A 17,996-nucleotide genomic window follows, 5' to 3' on the forward strand; every position below is an offset into this window, starting at 1 on the left:
TCTGCCTCTACGAACAATGGAAATCTAAAGGAGGCGAGTAAACAGTCAAAAAGAAAATACTATGCAGCAAAGTGGAAGCGATATACCAACTGGTGCGCCTCTACCAATCAAATGAGTTCAATCAACACACAGGAGACGTTAATCACATATCTAACTTACCTCCTGGACAACAACATCAACTACTCAAGCATACAGATGCACCTCACTGCCATCGTAGCATGAGGGCTCCTGCAGTAGCCAAATCACTCATTGATGTTTTCATCAGGGTAGGGTTTCCTAAGGAGGAGGTTTCAGACAGAGGTTCCAACGTCATGCCTGGTTACCTCAAACACATGTGGAAAGAGTGCGGAGTGCAGTACAGGCTTACTACACCCTATCACCCACAAACCAGTGGCCTTGTTGAGAGATTCACAAGACATTGACAGGCATGATTTTGGACTCCCTGAAAACTCAAAAGGAGATGGGATGTCCTCTTACCATGCTTGCTTTTTGCTTACAGAGCGATGCCTTAGAAGGGAGTAGGGCTTCCCCCCCAACCTTCCAACCCCGCCCTCTTTGAACTTCTGTTTGTCCATCCTGTGAGGGGACCACTCGTCTTGTTAAAAAGGGTTGGGAGAAGCCTCTCCAAGAACCCAAACAAGATATTGTGCACTATGTGCTTGACCTAAGGTCCACAATGGCTGAGTTCATCGAAAAAGCGTACTAGAATCTTGAGGCCAGCCAGAAGCTTCACAAGCGCTGGTATGACCAAAAAGCTGTACTGGTAGAATTTCAACCAAGGCAAAAGGTGTGTGCTTTGGAGCCAGTGGCACCAAGGGCTCTCCAGGACCACCTGAAAATAAGTGAGGTCACCTACTTGGATGACCTGGGCACAAGCAGGACACCCAAAAGGGTGATCCATGTGAACCGCCTTAAGCTTTTCCATGATGTCAGCCTTGATGGTGACCGATGAGGATCAGGAGATCAAGTGAACCTCTCCCTGACCACCTCTTATACAGCCCAAAAGACGGGCCGGTGGATGGAGTTGTCTTTTCAGACACCCTCTCTTCACAACAGCAGACTGATTGCAAACAAGTCTTTCAGCAGTATGGAAAGCTCTTTTCCTTGAGCCCTGGTCAGACAAACTGGTGTACCCATGATTAGGACACTGGTGACAGTTCACCTGTCAAAAACAAAATCTATTGCCAGTCTGATCAAGTCAAGGAAAGCATCAGAGCTGATGTTGGCAAGATACTGGAGTTAGGGGTTATTGAACCCTCTGAGAGCCCCTTGGCCAGCCCAGTGGTTCTAGTCCCCAAACCTCATCCACAGGGTAGAAAGAGGGAAATGAGATTGAGTGGACTATAGAGGGCTCAACTCTGTCACCAAGACAAACCCCAAGATGATCACCCCATACTAAGAGCAAATGAATTGATAGACAAACTAGGTGCAGCCACATTTCTAAGGACCACAGCACTATAATGGCTTCACTGAAAACTGAGAATTTTGGTATCAAACTTCTCAGCACATTAAACCCACGCTGTTGCCAGTGGGGGATTTAATGTAATTTGTACTTGTAAAGCGCACGAATACCCCAACTGGGGTGTCCTGGCGCTGTAATGCATACCGCTGTGGAACCCTTCCTGGCTTTTCCCTTTGAAAAATGTCCACTCCTGAAGCCAGGCATCCCAGCGCTGTTTGGGCCGTTGTGGAGATTAAACAAGCTATTGCCCAGAGTTGCAGAGTGGGACCCATGATTAGAATAGGCACAGAGGCGAGAATTATCAGGTCCGAGGAAATTGAGCCCAAGACCCGCTGAGGCGGGAATTGAACCCTGGTCCCGGGCCAGACCTCTGCATCAGGGTCTGCCGCTCTAACCGTCACCCTTTCTTCTAGCCCTTACTTCACTTCAAAAGGCAGGGTCGGAGGTGCAAAGCTTAAGGACATTTTCCCTCCCTCCTGGGTTGTGTTGCAAACAGATCATACAATATCAGACTAAATGAACAGCTGTTTTCTGAATATTTGGATTGTTCCAGACAGGATCTAAATACACAAATACCTTTCGCTCCAATTTGGGCCGGGCCATGAGCCATGGTTACAACAACCTGAACTAAGGCATTCGGTAATAGCCATCTTTGCTTATCTGTCACATCAACCCAACAGTTATTCTCATCCAACCTTCCCACTTCCTGTTCCCAATGAGCTAATTCAACAGGGATAACTTCTTTTTGTATCTCTTGAACCCCGCTTCCATGGTACTATTAAACAACTCAGATTCTTCCACCCATCTAGCAGAGGTGGTTACAAACATAGTCATTTTAGACTGAGCTGTTTCTTTAGCAACCTGATCAGTAAAAGCATTTCCTTCCCCCACATCATCTACCACTGCCTTATGAGCACTACACTTTATTATGGCCACCTTTTCTGGTAATGTCAGAGCTGCTAACAATCTTAAAATGAAGGGGCTGTGCTGTATTCTCTGACCATGTGAGGTGAGGAAACCTCTTTCCTTCCACAGCTGCTCGAAACTATGGGCCATGCCAAAGGCGTATTGGAAGTCTGTATAAATATTGACCTTCAGTCCTTCGCTCAATTCACAGGCTTGTAATAATGCCACTAGTTCAGCGGCTTGTGCTGATTGATAGGGTACTCGAGAGGTTTCAACTACTGTTTTTAAAGTGGTGATTGCAAAAGCAGCTGTCGTTGTGCCATCTTCTAACTTGAAACAGGAGCCATACACATACAATTCCCCTTGTGGGTCAGATAAAGGAATGTCTGTGAGGTCAATCCAGCCCTTCGTCTCTTCTTCGGTCCGAAATATACAATCATGTACATCATTTTTACCTTCGTCCGAAGGGAGGGGTAGTAATGTGGCAGGGTTCAGAATGGCACATCGTTTAATCGTAATATGCGGGGCAAACAGTCAGTTCATATCCAGTAAGGCGCGCATTTGTAAGATGCTGTGTTTTTGTCTTATTTAATAATGCATCCACAGCATACAGCAAAATTACTGAGATCAGAATTTAGAACTAGCCCTTCCGACTGTCGGATGGGCACCGCAACAGTGGCAGTGGTTCTCAGACAGATGGGAAGCGCTCTGGCAACATTATCCAATACGGCAGAAAAATAAGCACAAGGTCTCTGCTTACCACCAACTCCTTGTGTCAACACTGAAAGCGAGCAACCGTCTACCTCGTGTACATAGAGCACAAAAGGTTTTCGGTAATCAGGAGTACCCAAGACTGGTGCAGAACAAATTAATTAATGTTTTGAGCTTGTGCACATCTTTAGTGGTTAAATACAACAAAGCTTTAGCAAGAAGAGAAAAATTAGGAATTCATTGGAGACAGTAGTAAGTAATGCCAAGAAAAGCACCAACATCACGCTGAGTACAAGGTACAGACATGTTAGAAATGGTAGTAACACGCTCAGGGGTTAAGCGCATCCCCTCTTTCGACAGTAGATGACCAATATAGGTCACCTCCTGTCGACAATATTGAAATTTCGAGAGACACCTTATTACCTTTTGGCCGCCAAATGCTGCAACAATCTTAACAGTGGCGTCTTTACAGCCCTTCTCAGTATTTGGAAATCATCCACATATTGAATGAGGACATTTCCAGAGGGCAAAGTCAAATCGTCTAGAACAGCTTTAAGAGCCTTACTATATATATATATTTGGACTTTCAGTATAGCCTTAGGGGGGCTCGACAAAATCTGAAGCTGCGACTAGATAACGAGAATACAAAAATCTGCCGGCTATCAGGATGAATCGGAATGCTAAAGAAAGCATTCTTTAAATCAATAACCGAGAAATACTTCGCCGTCGGGGGAATCATAGTGAGAATAGTAGTGATGTCTGACACCACTGGATATTGAGGAATTACAGTCTTATTGACCTCCCGTAAGTCCATTACAAAATGATATTTATCAATATCCTCTGATGCTCCATCAATAGGGGCCTTTTTCGAAATCGGAAGAATAGGGCTATTACAGACATTGGCCGCAGTTTCTTCCACTATACCCTTATCGACCAAATCTTGTAAGGCACGTTCACCTGCCGGCGAAATCTTATATTGTGGTAGACGTGGCAACTTCACACCTTGTTTTAGAGTTATATGGACAGGAGGAATGTCCAACTAACTGACATCTGCGTCTCCAGTAGCCCATAGTGAAGAAGGGACAGCTGCTTGCTCGGGCGGAAGAGGTTCATTTTTAGCGAAGCACTGCTTGACATTTTTACTAGGAGAACGTATAGTTAAATAGACACCATCAGGGGAACAGTAGATTTGTGCATTTAATTTCTTCAACATATCCAATCCCAATAAGTTTTCTCCACAATGCGAGGTCAATAAAAATAGGGAATCAATTGTAACTGGCCCTATAGTAAAGGGAATCCGCTTGGATATGGGGCTTACCACCGGAACTCCTGAAAATCCGACTAAAAAGTTATTGTTCGAGGCATATGAGCTGCAGATCGTACACCTGGTGTTAGGCTCGGATTATTGCAGGTTGTTGTCTTCTTGGAGAAGTCTTTGTAGTCACGATATAGGTGACTCCTCCCTTGGACAATACTGCGCATGGGCATCGGCTCCATCCGTAAATTGTTTTTTTCCGCCACTGGGTTCGGATGAAAGTTTCTCCGCTCCGGCTAGAAAAACTTTCCCAGCAACTTCAAAGCGCAAAAACTTCCGAAAAACAATATCGACGTCGACTATACAACTTTCGACGCCATCACCTTGATTCCGGTTAATCGACGCGGGCCGCTGGGCCTATCTACGCCGTGCGGCCTACACCACATGGACTGTTTCGTATCTCTGGTATGTCAGGATGATAAATGGGGTGTACCTCTCACATTGGATGCTGGGAGTCCCAATTTGGGCATTTCAGAAATACCCTACCTCGGTATTTTACCACAATTTCTACATTCTTATATACTTCTTCGGTGCTTAGCTCAAATTTATGAACTCTGTCTGAAATATCATATAATATCTGAGGAGCTAGCCCATCACGAAAACACTGTTCCCATACATTGATATAACAAGACATTTGATACAAAGCATGCTGCTGCATGACCGGCTCAAAATCCCTCATAGTACTCCAGATATCAGCCACTGTATATAGATCGTTTGGCATCCATTTAACTGCCTGTTCAGCTATTAGTTCTTTCTCATCCTGCCCTGCTGATGCTCTCGTAAAAAGCCTTCGACTACCTAAGTCCCCGAAATCCCTGGAAGGGGTCAATTCCGCTGATCCAGGTATCGTGCCAGAAGATTGAGAGGTCCATCCAGGGCTCTGAACCGAAAGAATCGCATGAGGAACCCCTATTGGAGGCTGTATATCCGGGATCAATGTAGCTGTCTCCCTTACTGAGGTAGAAGGGACTTTAGTGGTCCCTAAAAGGACAGGAGAAACCGCTGTAGCAGGAATTTGAGCCGGCGGGGCAGAAGCCAAATCTAAAGGAACAGCAGGATACACACGCTGAGGGGCATACGACGGAGGGGGTCGAACATCCAATAATTCTTCTATTACATCTTCTGCTTCAGTCCGAGTGACATAACTTTTATCTGTCTGTGGTCTAAATTGTCGATTCATACAGTCAATATTTTGCTCAGTCTGAGTTTTATCATAAGCAATGGCTTTCTGGGTAATAGTTTGTCCTGCTTTAATTTTCTGTAATTTTTCCGATCTAATGCGTCTACGTTTTGCTTCGCTTCTTTCTGCCACATATTTAGTGTATCAAACATTGCCTGTCTACTTTGTTTAGAGAACAATCGATCTTGTAAATACTGGATCTTTTTCTCATTAAAAGATCCCGTCAGTGGCCATTGTAATTCCACATTGTCCTTCGTGTATTTGTGCCACAATGTGTTAAACAGAAGTGGAGTAATTCCGTGCTTACAATACATATCATGACTAGGGCGTCTCTCAGGAGGAGCTGGCTGACTTTCATCCAATCGTGTGCCTTTTCGGCAAACCCATCCAAAACATAATTTACTAAAGCACGGCATTGTTCTTAATTCCTACTCACAATTTCTGAACCATTCACAACAACTCTCTCTCATACATCGCCATGTTCATACAAAATTCTTCATTTGTTCACAAGAAACACATTCACAAACGACATAAACATAAACGAGAAAACAAAAATAAAAACCTGATTCAAATTGACATGTCGTTCCAAACAAAGAGAAGAAGAGCCCGTCGACTCCTGCTCGCGGAGAACTTAATTCCAATTTTTACTGACTAGAACCAAGATCAGATAGTCGCATCCATCGACTACCTAGAGATAGCCACTCAGGTTTTCAACCACAGATCATCCGACATCCTTCCTGGTTCGCCTCTCGAACTATTCTGGCTCAGCCCGCTATCTTAGCGTTGCTCCAGATCTGTCCGAGGGTTACCAAAGTACAACTGCCGGCGTTTCCGAGAGCAGTCCGGCCGGGTGTATACTATCACAAGTCACACCAAGGCGTCTGGTCTATATCTCTATTGTAACCAAACAAATCCAAATAGGAGCATCCACCCATGCAGTATCAATACTCCCCCGTCAGACCTCCACATAAGTTCTCCATGGCTTACCAACCACCAAATCCAAAAATTCAAAAACACCAAAAGAACACCCCCTTCCGAGGTGTATCCAACACAAGACAAATCACTTGCCTGGTGCACTCAGGTTTGATTGCGAATTCTCCACTGCCAACTCCTGATGACCAATACGGTCAGCTCCTGGGTTACGCCCGTAGGACTCTGGCGTGGGGCCACTAGCAGCTGAGGCTCTCTGATCGTGAGAGCAGAGCAACCCCCGAACTCCGGTCAGTCCACCCCCCGACCAAAGATCTCCCTCTTATTGTCCCTTTCTTTCCCGATTACGGGGGACGACCCCAACGCGGAGTCGCCAACTGATGTACCTAAATAACCTATTGAGCTATACCTACCAATAGCTCCCAATACCAATTACCAATAATCAGTCAGTTGTCAGTGAAGAAGGTTCAATCATTTATTAACGATGACTCTGACAGAGGAGCCTCTCTCGACCTCACCCCTCGAGGCTCGCAGAGAAGACGGCTGGCACCTACTCAATAGCTTGCATATATACTGTTACATTCTCAAACCGTTACCCAAGAAAGGAAAAATAAAAGTTGGTGTAGGTGGTTTCATAGGAAAGACCATCTATGGCACACACATCCGCATCAGAATAGCTCTGTTCATTATAGCAAGGTCAAAGAAGTTGACTCCCTTCTGCCTACCGTCCGGGAGGGCTCGCATGGTGCCTCCAAGAATGTACTTATCAGGCTCGCACCCACTTGCAACCTTGACGATCCTAACGAGGGAAGAAGCAACCCTTCCTCGGCTGCCTGTCTATAAGTCACACGCAGGGGTCTTGACTACTAAACATAAAGATACGTTTTCCGAACCGAGAGTCGAGCTAAGTCCACAAAATGGCATCAGTTTGGCTCTAACTATTCTACCATGATACATACATGAAGATGTGTGCTATTATGCAAAATTAACCAATCGATGTATTTCCCATCTAAATAAACTAAATATATAGATACATCATGTAACAATTATATTTGTGTGCCTAGGCCCGCAGCAAGGGGAAAATTCGGACTTCTGTCCTTCACTCTTAATGGCAGCACTGCACTTACAATGTCTAAGAATGGACTTAGACACTGTAGTGGTACAAGGCTCATGCATCTGTAACCTTGCCACCGGCAAAGTGCACCCAGCTGGATGGGTGACTGATTTATGTCAGGGCAGTGGGTTGTAGGCATGACACACAGGTGTGCCATGTCGACTTCACTTTGTTCTGTACCAAGACAGGCAGCCTGTAAAGCGGGGAGGGGGATGTGTGTGTGTGTAGGTGTGTTGGTACAGGGCCTTTAATGGTGGCACAATAAGTGCTGCAGCCCTTGAAGGCCTTCCCTGGTCACAGTGCCCTGGGTACCTGTTACCATTTACTAGGGGATGACCTATGACCAGAGATGACAATTGGGTTTGGGTTAGATTTGGGGAAAGTACACAGGCCCTGGGAACCTGATTGCAGGGACCCAGGACACATCAAGTCGAAGGGCATCAGTAGTCTGGCAAAACGTGGGGGAGGGGGTTACTGCACCAGAAACCCAGCTTCTCACAACATAACATTGTGAAACTCCACAGTAAACGAGTGATAAATTCACTCTAATATAGAAATATTGTACATTTGTTTTTTTGTGGAGCATCAGGTTTCCTATCGACTATAATATTCAATACTGAACATGTACACCCTCAACGCTGTCTTAATTAACCTTATGTTGTGTAATTGTAAACATTGAGGTTTTGTCTGTTCAAAACTTAAATTTCATTTAATTAGGGAACTAGTTGAGCATTCTTATATTGCAAGGAATGTGAGATTTTCATGTAACCCGATCATTGCATTCATTTGAAAGTTTCAAGCTGAATCTGTCACTGTAATGATTAAGGGAACACTCATGATGATGTTTTTAATGGTCTTACTGTGGCTTATGTTCTTGAGCTGTAATTGGTTGCATACATTCCTGGTCATAATGTGTTTTTGTCAGCAAGAAAGAGAACTTAGTAACTGATGGTGTCCCAGTGGACATTTATAAATCAGAAGCCAAATTATGGGCCCCTCTCCTGACTCGGGTACTAAACAGCTCCAACAAGACCGGTTTTATAACATGGCAGGAAGCAATAGTGATCCCCATCTTTAAAAAAGGGGATCACCAGGACCCCAAATGTTACAGGCCAATTTCATTATTGGACTCTTTAATGAAAGTGGCCGGGAGGGTCATCTTAAATAGGCTTCAGCAGTGGGCAGCGGATTCGGGGGTGCTCTCTAAATACCAATATGGGTTTAAAGAAGGCCCGGGCACAGTAGAGCAAGGTTTAAACCTAGCTATCATTATTGGTAAATATATGGTCGCAAAAGAAGATAAGTTATTCATGACTTTCGTGGACCTAAGCTCGGCCTTCAACTGCGTCCGCCACGAAATGTTGTGGGAAACTTTAACCGATCTAGGTATTGATCCCTGCCGTATAAATTTTATTAACCGCATCCGCGCTGGCAGAATTCTGCTCCTGCGCTGAGATATTCAAAAACGCACTTTACGTGACGAGCTGGGCTCGTCATCAGCGTGCGAGGAGGCTACGCCATGACGAGCCCAGCTCGTCATGAGCGTGGAAGGGGTTAAGGAATTGTACCAGGGGGCAGGCGCCAAGGTCCGCTTCGGTATTAAAGGAGAGTGTACAGCCAATTTTCCCATTGAAAAAAGGAGTTCGCCAGGGATGCATACTTGCACCTTTTTTATTTAACTTGTATATTAATAGTGTAGCATCCCACCTGATTGATAACCGGCAGGATTACCCTCAAATCCAAGGTAGTTCAGCGCCAATCCTGCTGTAAGCGGATGACGCGGTTATCATGGCGCGCACGCAACTGGGTCTCCAAAGATCACTCAACTCCTTTGCTGAATATATGAGTACTCTGGGCTTAAATATTAACACTTCCAAGACCTTTACTATGACTTGCTCCAAAAAAAAGCAAGGCACATTGTAATCTCTTTTTGGCCGATGCTAAGATAGATGAAACCAAAACTTTCACTTACCTGGGCATAAACTTTGCAAATAACGGTTCTTGGGTTGCAGCAGCAAATGCTAGGACATTAGCTTTCGCACGTGCAATAGGCGCTATACGCAATTTCGCTATTAAGCTAGGGGGAAGACCAGTAAAAATCCTGATCGAAATCTACAAGGCAAAGTGTGTGTCCACCGTAATTTATGGAGCAGGCAAATGGGGCATTACTGACACCGCCAAGATCCAGGCTTGTGAAAATGCCTTTCTTCGTTATCTCCTGGCTGTTCCTAAATCAACCTCCACATATGTCTTACACAGAGAGTTGGGCCTAGTCTACATGTCAGATCTCATAAAGATGAGCCCAATCCTGTTGTGGCACAGGGTGTGGGTTTCCCAAGAGACCGGGTTAAAAAGGGACATCATCCAGGATTGCATGAACCTTCAGGGGAGTAAGAGAATAGAGTGGTTCAGGTATGTGAGACATTTCCTAATAGCCATTGGCCATCAGGAATATTTTGACAACCCGTCCAGTATGATAGACATTTCTAGGAAAAACTGAAGGTAATCTGTCTAACTTACCTGGAAGAGACTAGGTGGCAGCTAGAGAGAAAGAAAGTGTCTGTCAATCAAAATCATTTGATGCTAGATGGACAAGGTCTTTAGAGATATTTAGTAATTACCCAGAGTAGTTATTCCCGTATGCTGCTAACTCGCTTTAAAGGGTGCAGCTTTTTTATATTAACCACTTTCCCCGAGGTTAACTCCTGGTCAAGATTCTTGACTCCTTGTGACGATGTATCTCAACAATCCATGTTACACTGCATCCTATTTTGTAAATTTTACACCACAATCAGGAGAAGGTATATACTCAGCTTATTTTAAAAAAAAAATGGGGATTGAGACAATGTAGACCTGCCCTGCTCAGACTACAAATGTTGGAGGACGATTTCACTCTGTATAGCGCGACAACTTTTTTAAGGAGCCTAATGCGTTTTAGATTGTCAATGAATTAACTCTCTTTTATATTGGAATTTAGTGGCAATTCGGTATGTTTCTCTCTGTATTTATGAAATGGGTTTTTATCTAATGTAAATATGAATGCTATGTAATGTTTATTTTATATTTTTATATGCTTTTATGGATTCTTGAAACTGAAACCGAATAAAGCTTCTTTGATTGATTGATTGAACTGATGTATGTTTTTTGTTTTTCATCTAGGAACAATTGTCCGGCTTTCATCAAGTTGAAATTGGGTCGACAGAAAGATAGGCTTGTGGTTGCCGAAAGCAGCTTCCAGCACAGCCATGATTCTTTAAATACGGATGATTCTCCCGCCCCAAAGAGGAGCAGGCTATCTGCCCATGTTGGCCTGCCAGCATATATTGCAAACAACATCTCCAGGAAGTTTTTGGAGCCCGCAGATTTAGAGCGTCTTTTGCGTTTTCGTTCCAGCGCTTTTGAGGACCGCACACAAGTCCTCTCTGAATTACAATCACTCTTCATTTCAGACCCGAAGGCAAGGATCAAGCTAGTGTTCGTGGAAGACAAGTTTCTGGTGAAGAGCATCTTTGTAATGACATCTGGCATGCAGGATATTGGCCGTATCTTTTCTGGTCACCTCTATGTAGACTTTTTCCCTGATTTTAGCCCTGGCTTTGATCTGTACACTGTCTTTTGTGATGGAGAAAATTCTGGGTGGCATGTATGTGGCCACTGCATTGCAAAGAAAAACCTGTTGGATATTTTAAGATTTATTATGGTGTCCATTTTTCAGACAGTACCATGCATGAGTAGCATGGTGGAACGTGTAACTGTGCATCCAGGGATTCAGGTGCCAGGGTGCCTGGAGGCTCTTCTGCCCCGTGCTGTAATCCATTACTGCGTGCCTTCACTATTGGAATTTCTTCAACTCAAAATCACCCCTTCCGATATCACCTTAGAAACCCAAGTTAAAAGCTGCCTGACTGTTCTCACTCACACAAAGTCAGCAGATGTCTATGAGAAATGCTTGAGTGACCTCAAGGTCCTTTGTCCAGCAGAGGTGATCCAGTATTACACAGAGACATGGCACCCACTCAGAAACCAATGGCTCCAGCGAGGTGAGATTACTGAGGAGGCAGAGAAATACATCTGTGGCTTTGTGAAGTTCAAGCACCAAGCATTCATAGCACAGATGGGCCCTGCGCCCTCCCTACACCAGTGCCTTCACGTTGTCCTGAACTATGAACATAAAATGCTAAAGAGCATGAATGACCCTTCCCAGCCAGAGAAGACGGATACTGTGGATTCTTACTACAGAAAAGAGATGGATACAGCTGAGCATGTTAAACATCAAAAGGTGAACATGCATGGTCCTCCTTAGCTTCTTTCTCCCAAGAAACTGTTGGGTCAGGTTACCTTATATCTATGCCATTCCTCATTTATTGGATACAATACAATTGTAGCAGATGACCTGTCTTGCTACAACAGTGAATCTTGAGCTGTATTGGACTTTTACTTTTGTAATGTTGAGGTTGTTTTCATGTTGTGTCCAACGATTCAAGAATGTGGGAATATTGTGAAACCGTCAAATATTTTAATAATAGTGACCATGCGTGATATGTACTACAAACTGAATATTTTCAGGCGCCTCACTTATAACTGTCTTAATTGCATTTCCTACTAGTACTTCTGTCATTGTTCTCTGTTCAATGGATGCTTAAGTTGTTTCTACTGGGAGTCCATACTGCGACCCATAAGTCTAGATGCAGCGATTAGTCCACAGAGTGTTGCTCCTAAAATCAATAGCCATCTGTTGCTAACACTAGGTTGTATTTCATTGTCCATATGCTTAATGAGCAGAGACATGAGCAAAGACAAAATGTTGTCATTTCATCGAGATATGATTACTCAACTCAGATCATGATCTGATTAAGTGCGCAGCATCTGCACTATATGCTGGTTTTAGTAATTTGAATAAATATTTGAAAAGAACATCACGATGATTTAAGTGCTTTGCCCAATCTTTGTGGATGTTTTACTGTTGAAATAGTGTGCTGAAGTTCAGGTAGGTCAGGGTTTGTGTTTTTTGTCAAAATGGCTAGAAACCGGAAAGGGGTGTAGCGAGTGAGGACTCAAATGAAGTATACCATAAGTAATGTTTTAAACTACAATTGCTTTCCGATCATGTTTGCTGCGTTTTAGGTCTTCGATATCAAGACTTTTTTCAGTAGGGTTCAGTTGAAGAGATTTGTTACTAAATATGGAAAAATCGTGACAAATCACTTCTGAATGGAAAGTTAATGTGGGTGGTATTGGGGACATTTCTACGGTCCAGGTAAAATGATCTGTGGACCTGTTTCTGAATTGGTTTAGCAGTTAACTGCCTAATCCTGGCCCTGCTTCAGAAGCAGTCAAAGTTATCTTTTACTTAATCCCAATTCTCCAATGCTGGCAGTATTCGTGACATTTCACTGATGTTCTTTTCTTTCGGATCCTCACAGAGAAACAGCTATTCTGCCCAGTTTAAACCTTTTTTAGAAGTATATAGTGCTTTTTTTTTACTGTCATTTTAATTGGGATATTTGTGGAGCACAATCAAGCAACATGAAGGATAATTTTTCTGACTGGCTCCTTTCTTTTTCTCAATTAGTTTTCCTGGAATACTCCGATTGGCATCAGCAAACTTTGTCTCGGATGAGTAGCCCAGCTATCAGCCATAGTTCTTAATCCAATAGTTTTATCATAATTAAGGCTCCCAGTTTTCTGTTTTTACTGATTTTTCCAAATAAATACAGACGGTAAGCAATGTGTTTCCTGTCTGTATTCATTTTTAAAAGGAGAACAATTATGAAAATTGTGATCCTAATAAGTGACTTTCCATGTTGTCTTTTGTGAATTCCAAGCCAACAGATGATCTTATAGATAGGTTATGATATCTTTAAATATGGCACATGTTAAACTATATTTGTAGTAAATTGCTAATATTTACCTGTGGGCGTAGTGTGTTGATGTATTTGGCCACTGAATTTGCTAAAACGCTACCGGCATCAAAGTATGAGTGACCATTTATCAGTTAAATACATGTGTAACCTTTTGTACTCCACTTATTCGTAAACCACAAAATAAATATGGTTGAATACTAATAAGATGAATAAATACAGACTGAAATGTAAAAAAAATAAATACTAAAAAACCGGGAGCCCTAATCATAATCCTTGGCCCCCAGCAAAAAACGAATAAACCTAACAAGGCACCCTTCAGTGCATACACAATTAATTGTCTTAAAACCCAAAGTATGAATAACACCAACACTAACCCAGTAAGATAGGTATAGTATTAAACCCGAACACTGATTTGAATCAGTAGCTGTCCCTAATCAAATGAACATAGTACAATAAATACAGAAAGGTAATAGATGAATAATGAAATGACTAAAATATCCCATATGTTTTTTCACATCATTTTTAGGATTCAAGGAATTAGCGGTTGTTAGATTAATTGTGAGCACTTGCCTGCAAGGGTGTTCAGCAGTTTCCCTTTGCTCTCTGCCATTAAATGTAATGCACCTGTAGCCTTCATGACACAGATGCTGAATAATGAGAGACCGAGTAGCAACCAGTTGGCTGATGTCGCACACAACCACATTAGCATCACGATTTAACAGTTGTAATTGCTTAACTCCAGTTGTTCATGCCAAACGTTACTGTTCGGGATACACAGGTGCATATATGGATATGGTCTGCCTTAATTGTGCTGTACCTCGGACAGTGGTGTATAATACACCTTGAAATTCTTGGAAAACAGTTCTATGATATGTAATGTGAGAAACATGTATTATGCTATTTCACACATAGAAAAGTAGCATGACTGAGGAGAAGAGAATCGGAATATAGTTCTGACCCAGCAGTGACACCTATACTATTATCAGTTCTGAATGCCAATCCTTCTCATTAGATTGCAACTTAGACCAGACCAAGGAGGCAAATTCCGTATTATTAAGGGATCAAAGAAATGATGCTGGGGCTTTTATAATACGTTTTTCAGCGTAAATTGGCAAAAAAGCTTTCATTCGTTTTAGGGTATTGTATCAGGAGGAAAAGTTGCTTGTAACTTAGTAAAAACGAAGATGGCTATCGTATGTGGGCTTAAAGTTGCTTACCCTGTGAAATCTTTTTAAATTGTTTTAAAAATTGGCAACCTTTAATGGATTTTAAGAGCACAAAAATCTGTATTTGTACATATCGCTATACTAAGGCCTTGTCTTGGACTGAGAATGTGCCACCGATTAACCCAGCCAGCATGGCGTCTAATTCAGAGTAACTTCTAATCTGCTAAAAAAAAAAGAAACAAAAATGTAGGCAGATTGAACTCGATGACCTAGTCATTAGGTTTATTAGGCATTATTAAGGCCTCTCCCCAAACAAGGTGTGGAATTGACACCTGTGAGTACAGATGAGTAGCCCAGCAGCCCGAAATTATTGCTAAAATCCCTGACCGGAAAGTTCTGCAAACACGTCAGCCTACTTTTTGGTACACGGGTAATTTGTCCAACCAGATAAATTTAATTTGAGGTTCTAATCACAAAGAATTCTGGTGGAGGTGAGATACTAGACGTTGTGGCATTCAGAAAAACACCTGTGGTAAAACAACCTTTTTCATGTAATGATTTTTTTATTTAATATTGGTGCGTTATTGATTTTGCTCAATCTAGCTTGGTTATCTCCAGTCACCTTGATAAGTAATTTAATATAAAGATATCTATTTTTTTTACAGATAATTACCTCCAACTTTGTGTTCATTTTTATAAAATACGAACTTCACCCTATTTCTGGTTTCTGTATGTTCAAGTGAGTTTCAGTATTGTGAATCTTCTATCTAAAAGGCTCCTACGTTCTGCAGTTGTGTAAAACATGGGTAAGATTCTACTGAATCTTTTACAGTAAATAGGTGATCGGGATAGAGCTGAACTTTTAACACTCCTATTCTAAGCTGCATCCATATTATCCTATTATCCTCCTTCAGGGGTATGGAATTGTTCCATAATGAGAGCAAATAGAGGACACATCTGGCAACCTACTAAAATCATTGATACTGAAACAAGGAAGAATCGAATTCAGGTTTTCCCACTTTTTTTTTTTTTTTTTTTTTTTACGAAGGGGGAATCTCACCCTTATAGCTCTCTATCTTCATCCATCCCATTCTACCTGATACACATTTTTTTTATCTCTCTTGCTGATTCACTTCCTCCAAAACCTTGAAAAATACTCGCCTCGGGGTGCAATTCACTACTTGTGAAATGTGTTCATAAAAGATTATGCAATAAGAGCAGTCAGACATTTGCACAATGACTGTATTTCATATCCTGAATCTTCAACTAGACTAAGCAATTTTTGTATTGTCTATAATCCTCTGGTATCTATTTTCTCACACAGCACCCTAAAAGCAGGTAGCAAAACACCTTTGCTGTTTAAACAACCATAAGTAAAAGGTAGTCGCAAGCACCTCTTTGAAACGCTGAAAAACATTCTGTTCCAACATTAAAAAATCTATTTTTTAAAGTGATGTGCGACATCTACTGGTAATTGTAATATATTTTTACTTATTTTACATTTTTGAGGTTTTCTTAAGGGTTACACCCCGAATTCGGGGCCTTGATGTAAATAAATGATCTTTTTCAATATTATTGTTTGACTTTCACATCATTTTGATTTTTAAACTTCAAAGTGTTGAATGATTACTTATTGGGTTGCATTATATTCTTTTGAAGTCTGTATAAGTTTTTTTTGCTATCTTCTGTCCTTCTTTCCCTCACCATTTTCTTTACTTTTCCTTCTTTCTCAATCATGTCACATTTCACACATCTCTATTCCGGTACTTTTTTCTTATTTGTGCTCTTCTCTTCTCCCTCTTGTTAAAAATCTGTCTTTTTTATTTCCTAATTTCTTTTATTTTTGTTTATTGCATTTACTCTTTTTTGCATTCTATTCCCCCCCTCTCTCTCTCCCTTGTTCGTTTCTCTGTTCTCTGTCTGTCTGCCTGCATGTATCAAGAGGTGATGACCAGAATAGCGTCCTTAGGGTAAATTATTCTTTTTTACATAGAGCTGTGAAAATAGTGCGGAAATACTCATATACATGTGTTAACTTCGTGCCCACGCAGTGTAAAGCAGATGTTTGGCTTCCAATTCTATAACAGGGCATGTAGAACTATTCTTTTATTGTACAATTCCTGCCTTTATGATGACCATTTCAAGCACTGGACTGCTAAAAAGAAACCTTGGCTTACAGAACTCAAGTTTGACTGTTGTCATGCAGTAGCTGTAGTCAAAGGGTTTAAGATGGTAAACCCACTTTACTGATGGTCATGCCATACCTTCAGTAAGTTCTCGGATCTGGAAATCCTCTTGCAGGTCTGGTTTAGTTTCATCTTCAACCACTTTTAGTATCCAAGTGACCATCTCAGTTGAGCACTCCGGCTGAAAACTGCAGCCACAGAAACTCTAAGGAAAGTTGTTTGTCGCTGTGTGCTCTCTATTTACTAAAGATGCTTTAATAAATGCTTTGGGATGATTTTATCAGGAAGCCTACTATAGACTTATAACATCTAAAGCAGCAAAACAGACTTTGGCTTTCCATATCGATCATTCTAGCCTATAGATGTGACGAGGAAAACGTCTACTTCCTGTCATCAGGTCAGGTCATACAAGGGGGGAGAGAAGCTCTCGAGCAGTCTACCACAGCCCTGGGAGAAGCCTTAGACCATGAGACTGATGCAGGACCCAAAATTATGTTTAAAGGCAGCTGACCTAACCTACATAATCCTTATACATGGCTCTTCTAAAGTCCCAAAGTGGACCGATGTGGGCAATATATAAGAAACTGGTGTGCTTGAGGCACTACCCCAGCTGAATGGTGACCTTTTCAACAGTATTGCTGAAACGGGGGAGGCTGAAGCTTGATTGTCAGTAGCAGTATGCTAATCAACACACAGGTCAATTTTGTTTATCACCATCCCCAGACGAGACCGTTAGAGGGTCAGTGGAGCCATACCTTTTTTGTAGGTGATGGGTGACCTAGTATTATAATCATGGTAAGATCACATCCATCCAACTCCCTAACTATTGACCCACAACCCACGGAAGTTGATAAAATCACAGAAAATACAAGCATTAAGATGCTCCTCGAATCGCGTTTTTAGGACATGGCTTGCTCTTGAAAACCGTTATCTATTGTAAGGAAGCGCTCTTGTGTGCCACGTAAGAAGCTAAGTGGTAGCTGCAATTAAAATGCAAGACATCTGCATTTGTACCTTATAGCCTTACATGTATTTATAGAAATTTACAATCCGAACTGAATAAAGGTGATGAATCATCAAAGCTGCAGGTGTAACTGGCACAAAATGTATCGTTACCCCCTCAAACATAAAAAATAGGATAACTTAATTATTTAGCAAAAGT

The 17,996-nt window shown here is 42.0% G+C and overlaps 1 protein-coding gene across 2 annotated transcripts in view; it reads left to right on the forward strand.

The window, feature by feature from the left end:
* The window catches only part of LOC147701861 (uncharacterized), a 750,024-nt gene that overhangs the window by 90,119 nt on the left and 641,909 nt on the right, over positions 1–17,996 (forward strand). For both annotated transcript variants that reach the window (XM_086930494.1, XM_086930495.1), the window contains exon 8: positions 10,778–11,897. In XM_086930494.1, coding sequence (XP_086786620.1) covers positions 10,778–11,897 — 1,120 coding nt within the window. The remainder of the gene's footprint in view (positions 1–10,777; positions 11,898–17,996) is intronic.

The sequence above is a fragment of the Lissotriton vulgaris genome, chromosome 7 (genome assembly GCF_964263255.1).
Source record: "Lissotriton vulgaris chromosome 7, aLisVul1.2, whole genome shotgun sequence".
Taxonomy (NCBI): Eukaryota; Metazoa; Chordata; class Amphibia; order Caudata; family Salamandridae; genus Lissotriton; species Lissotriton vulgaris.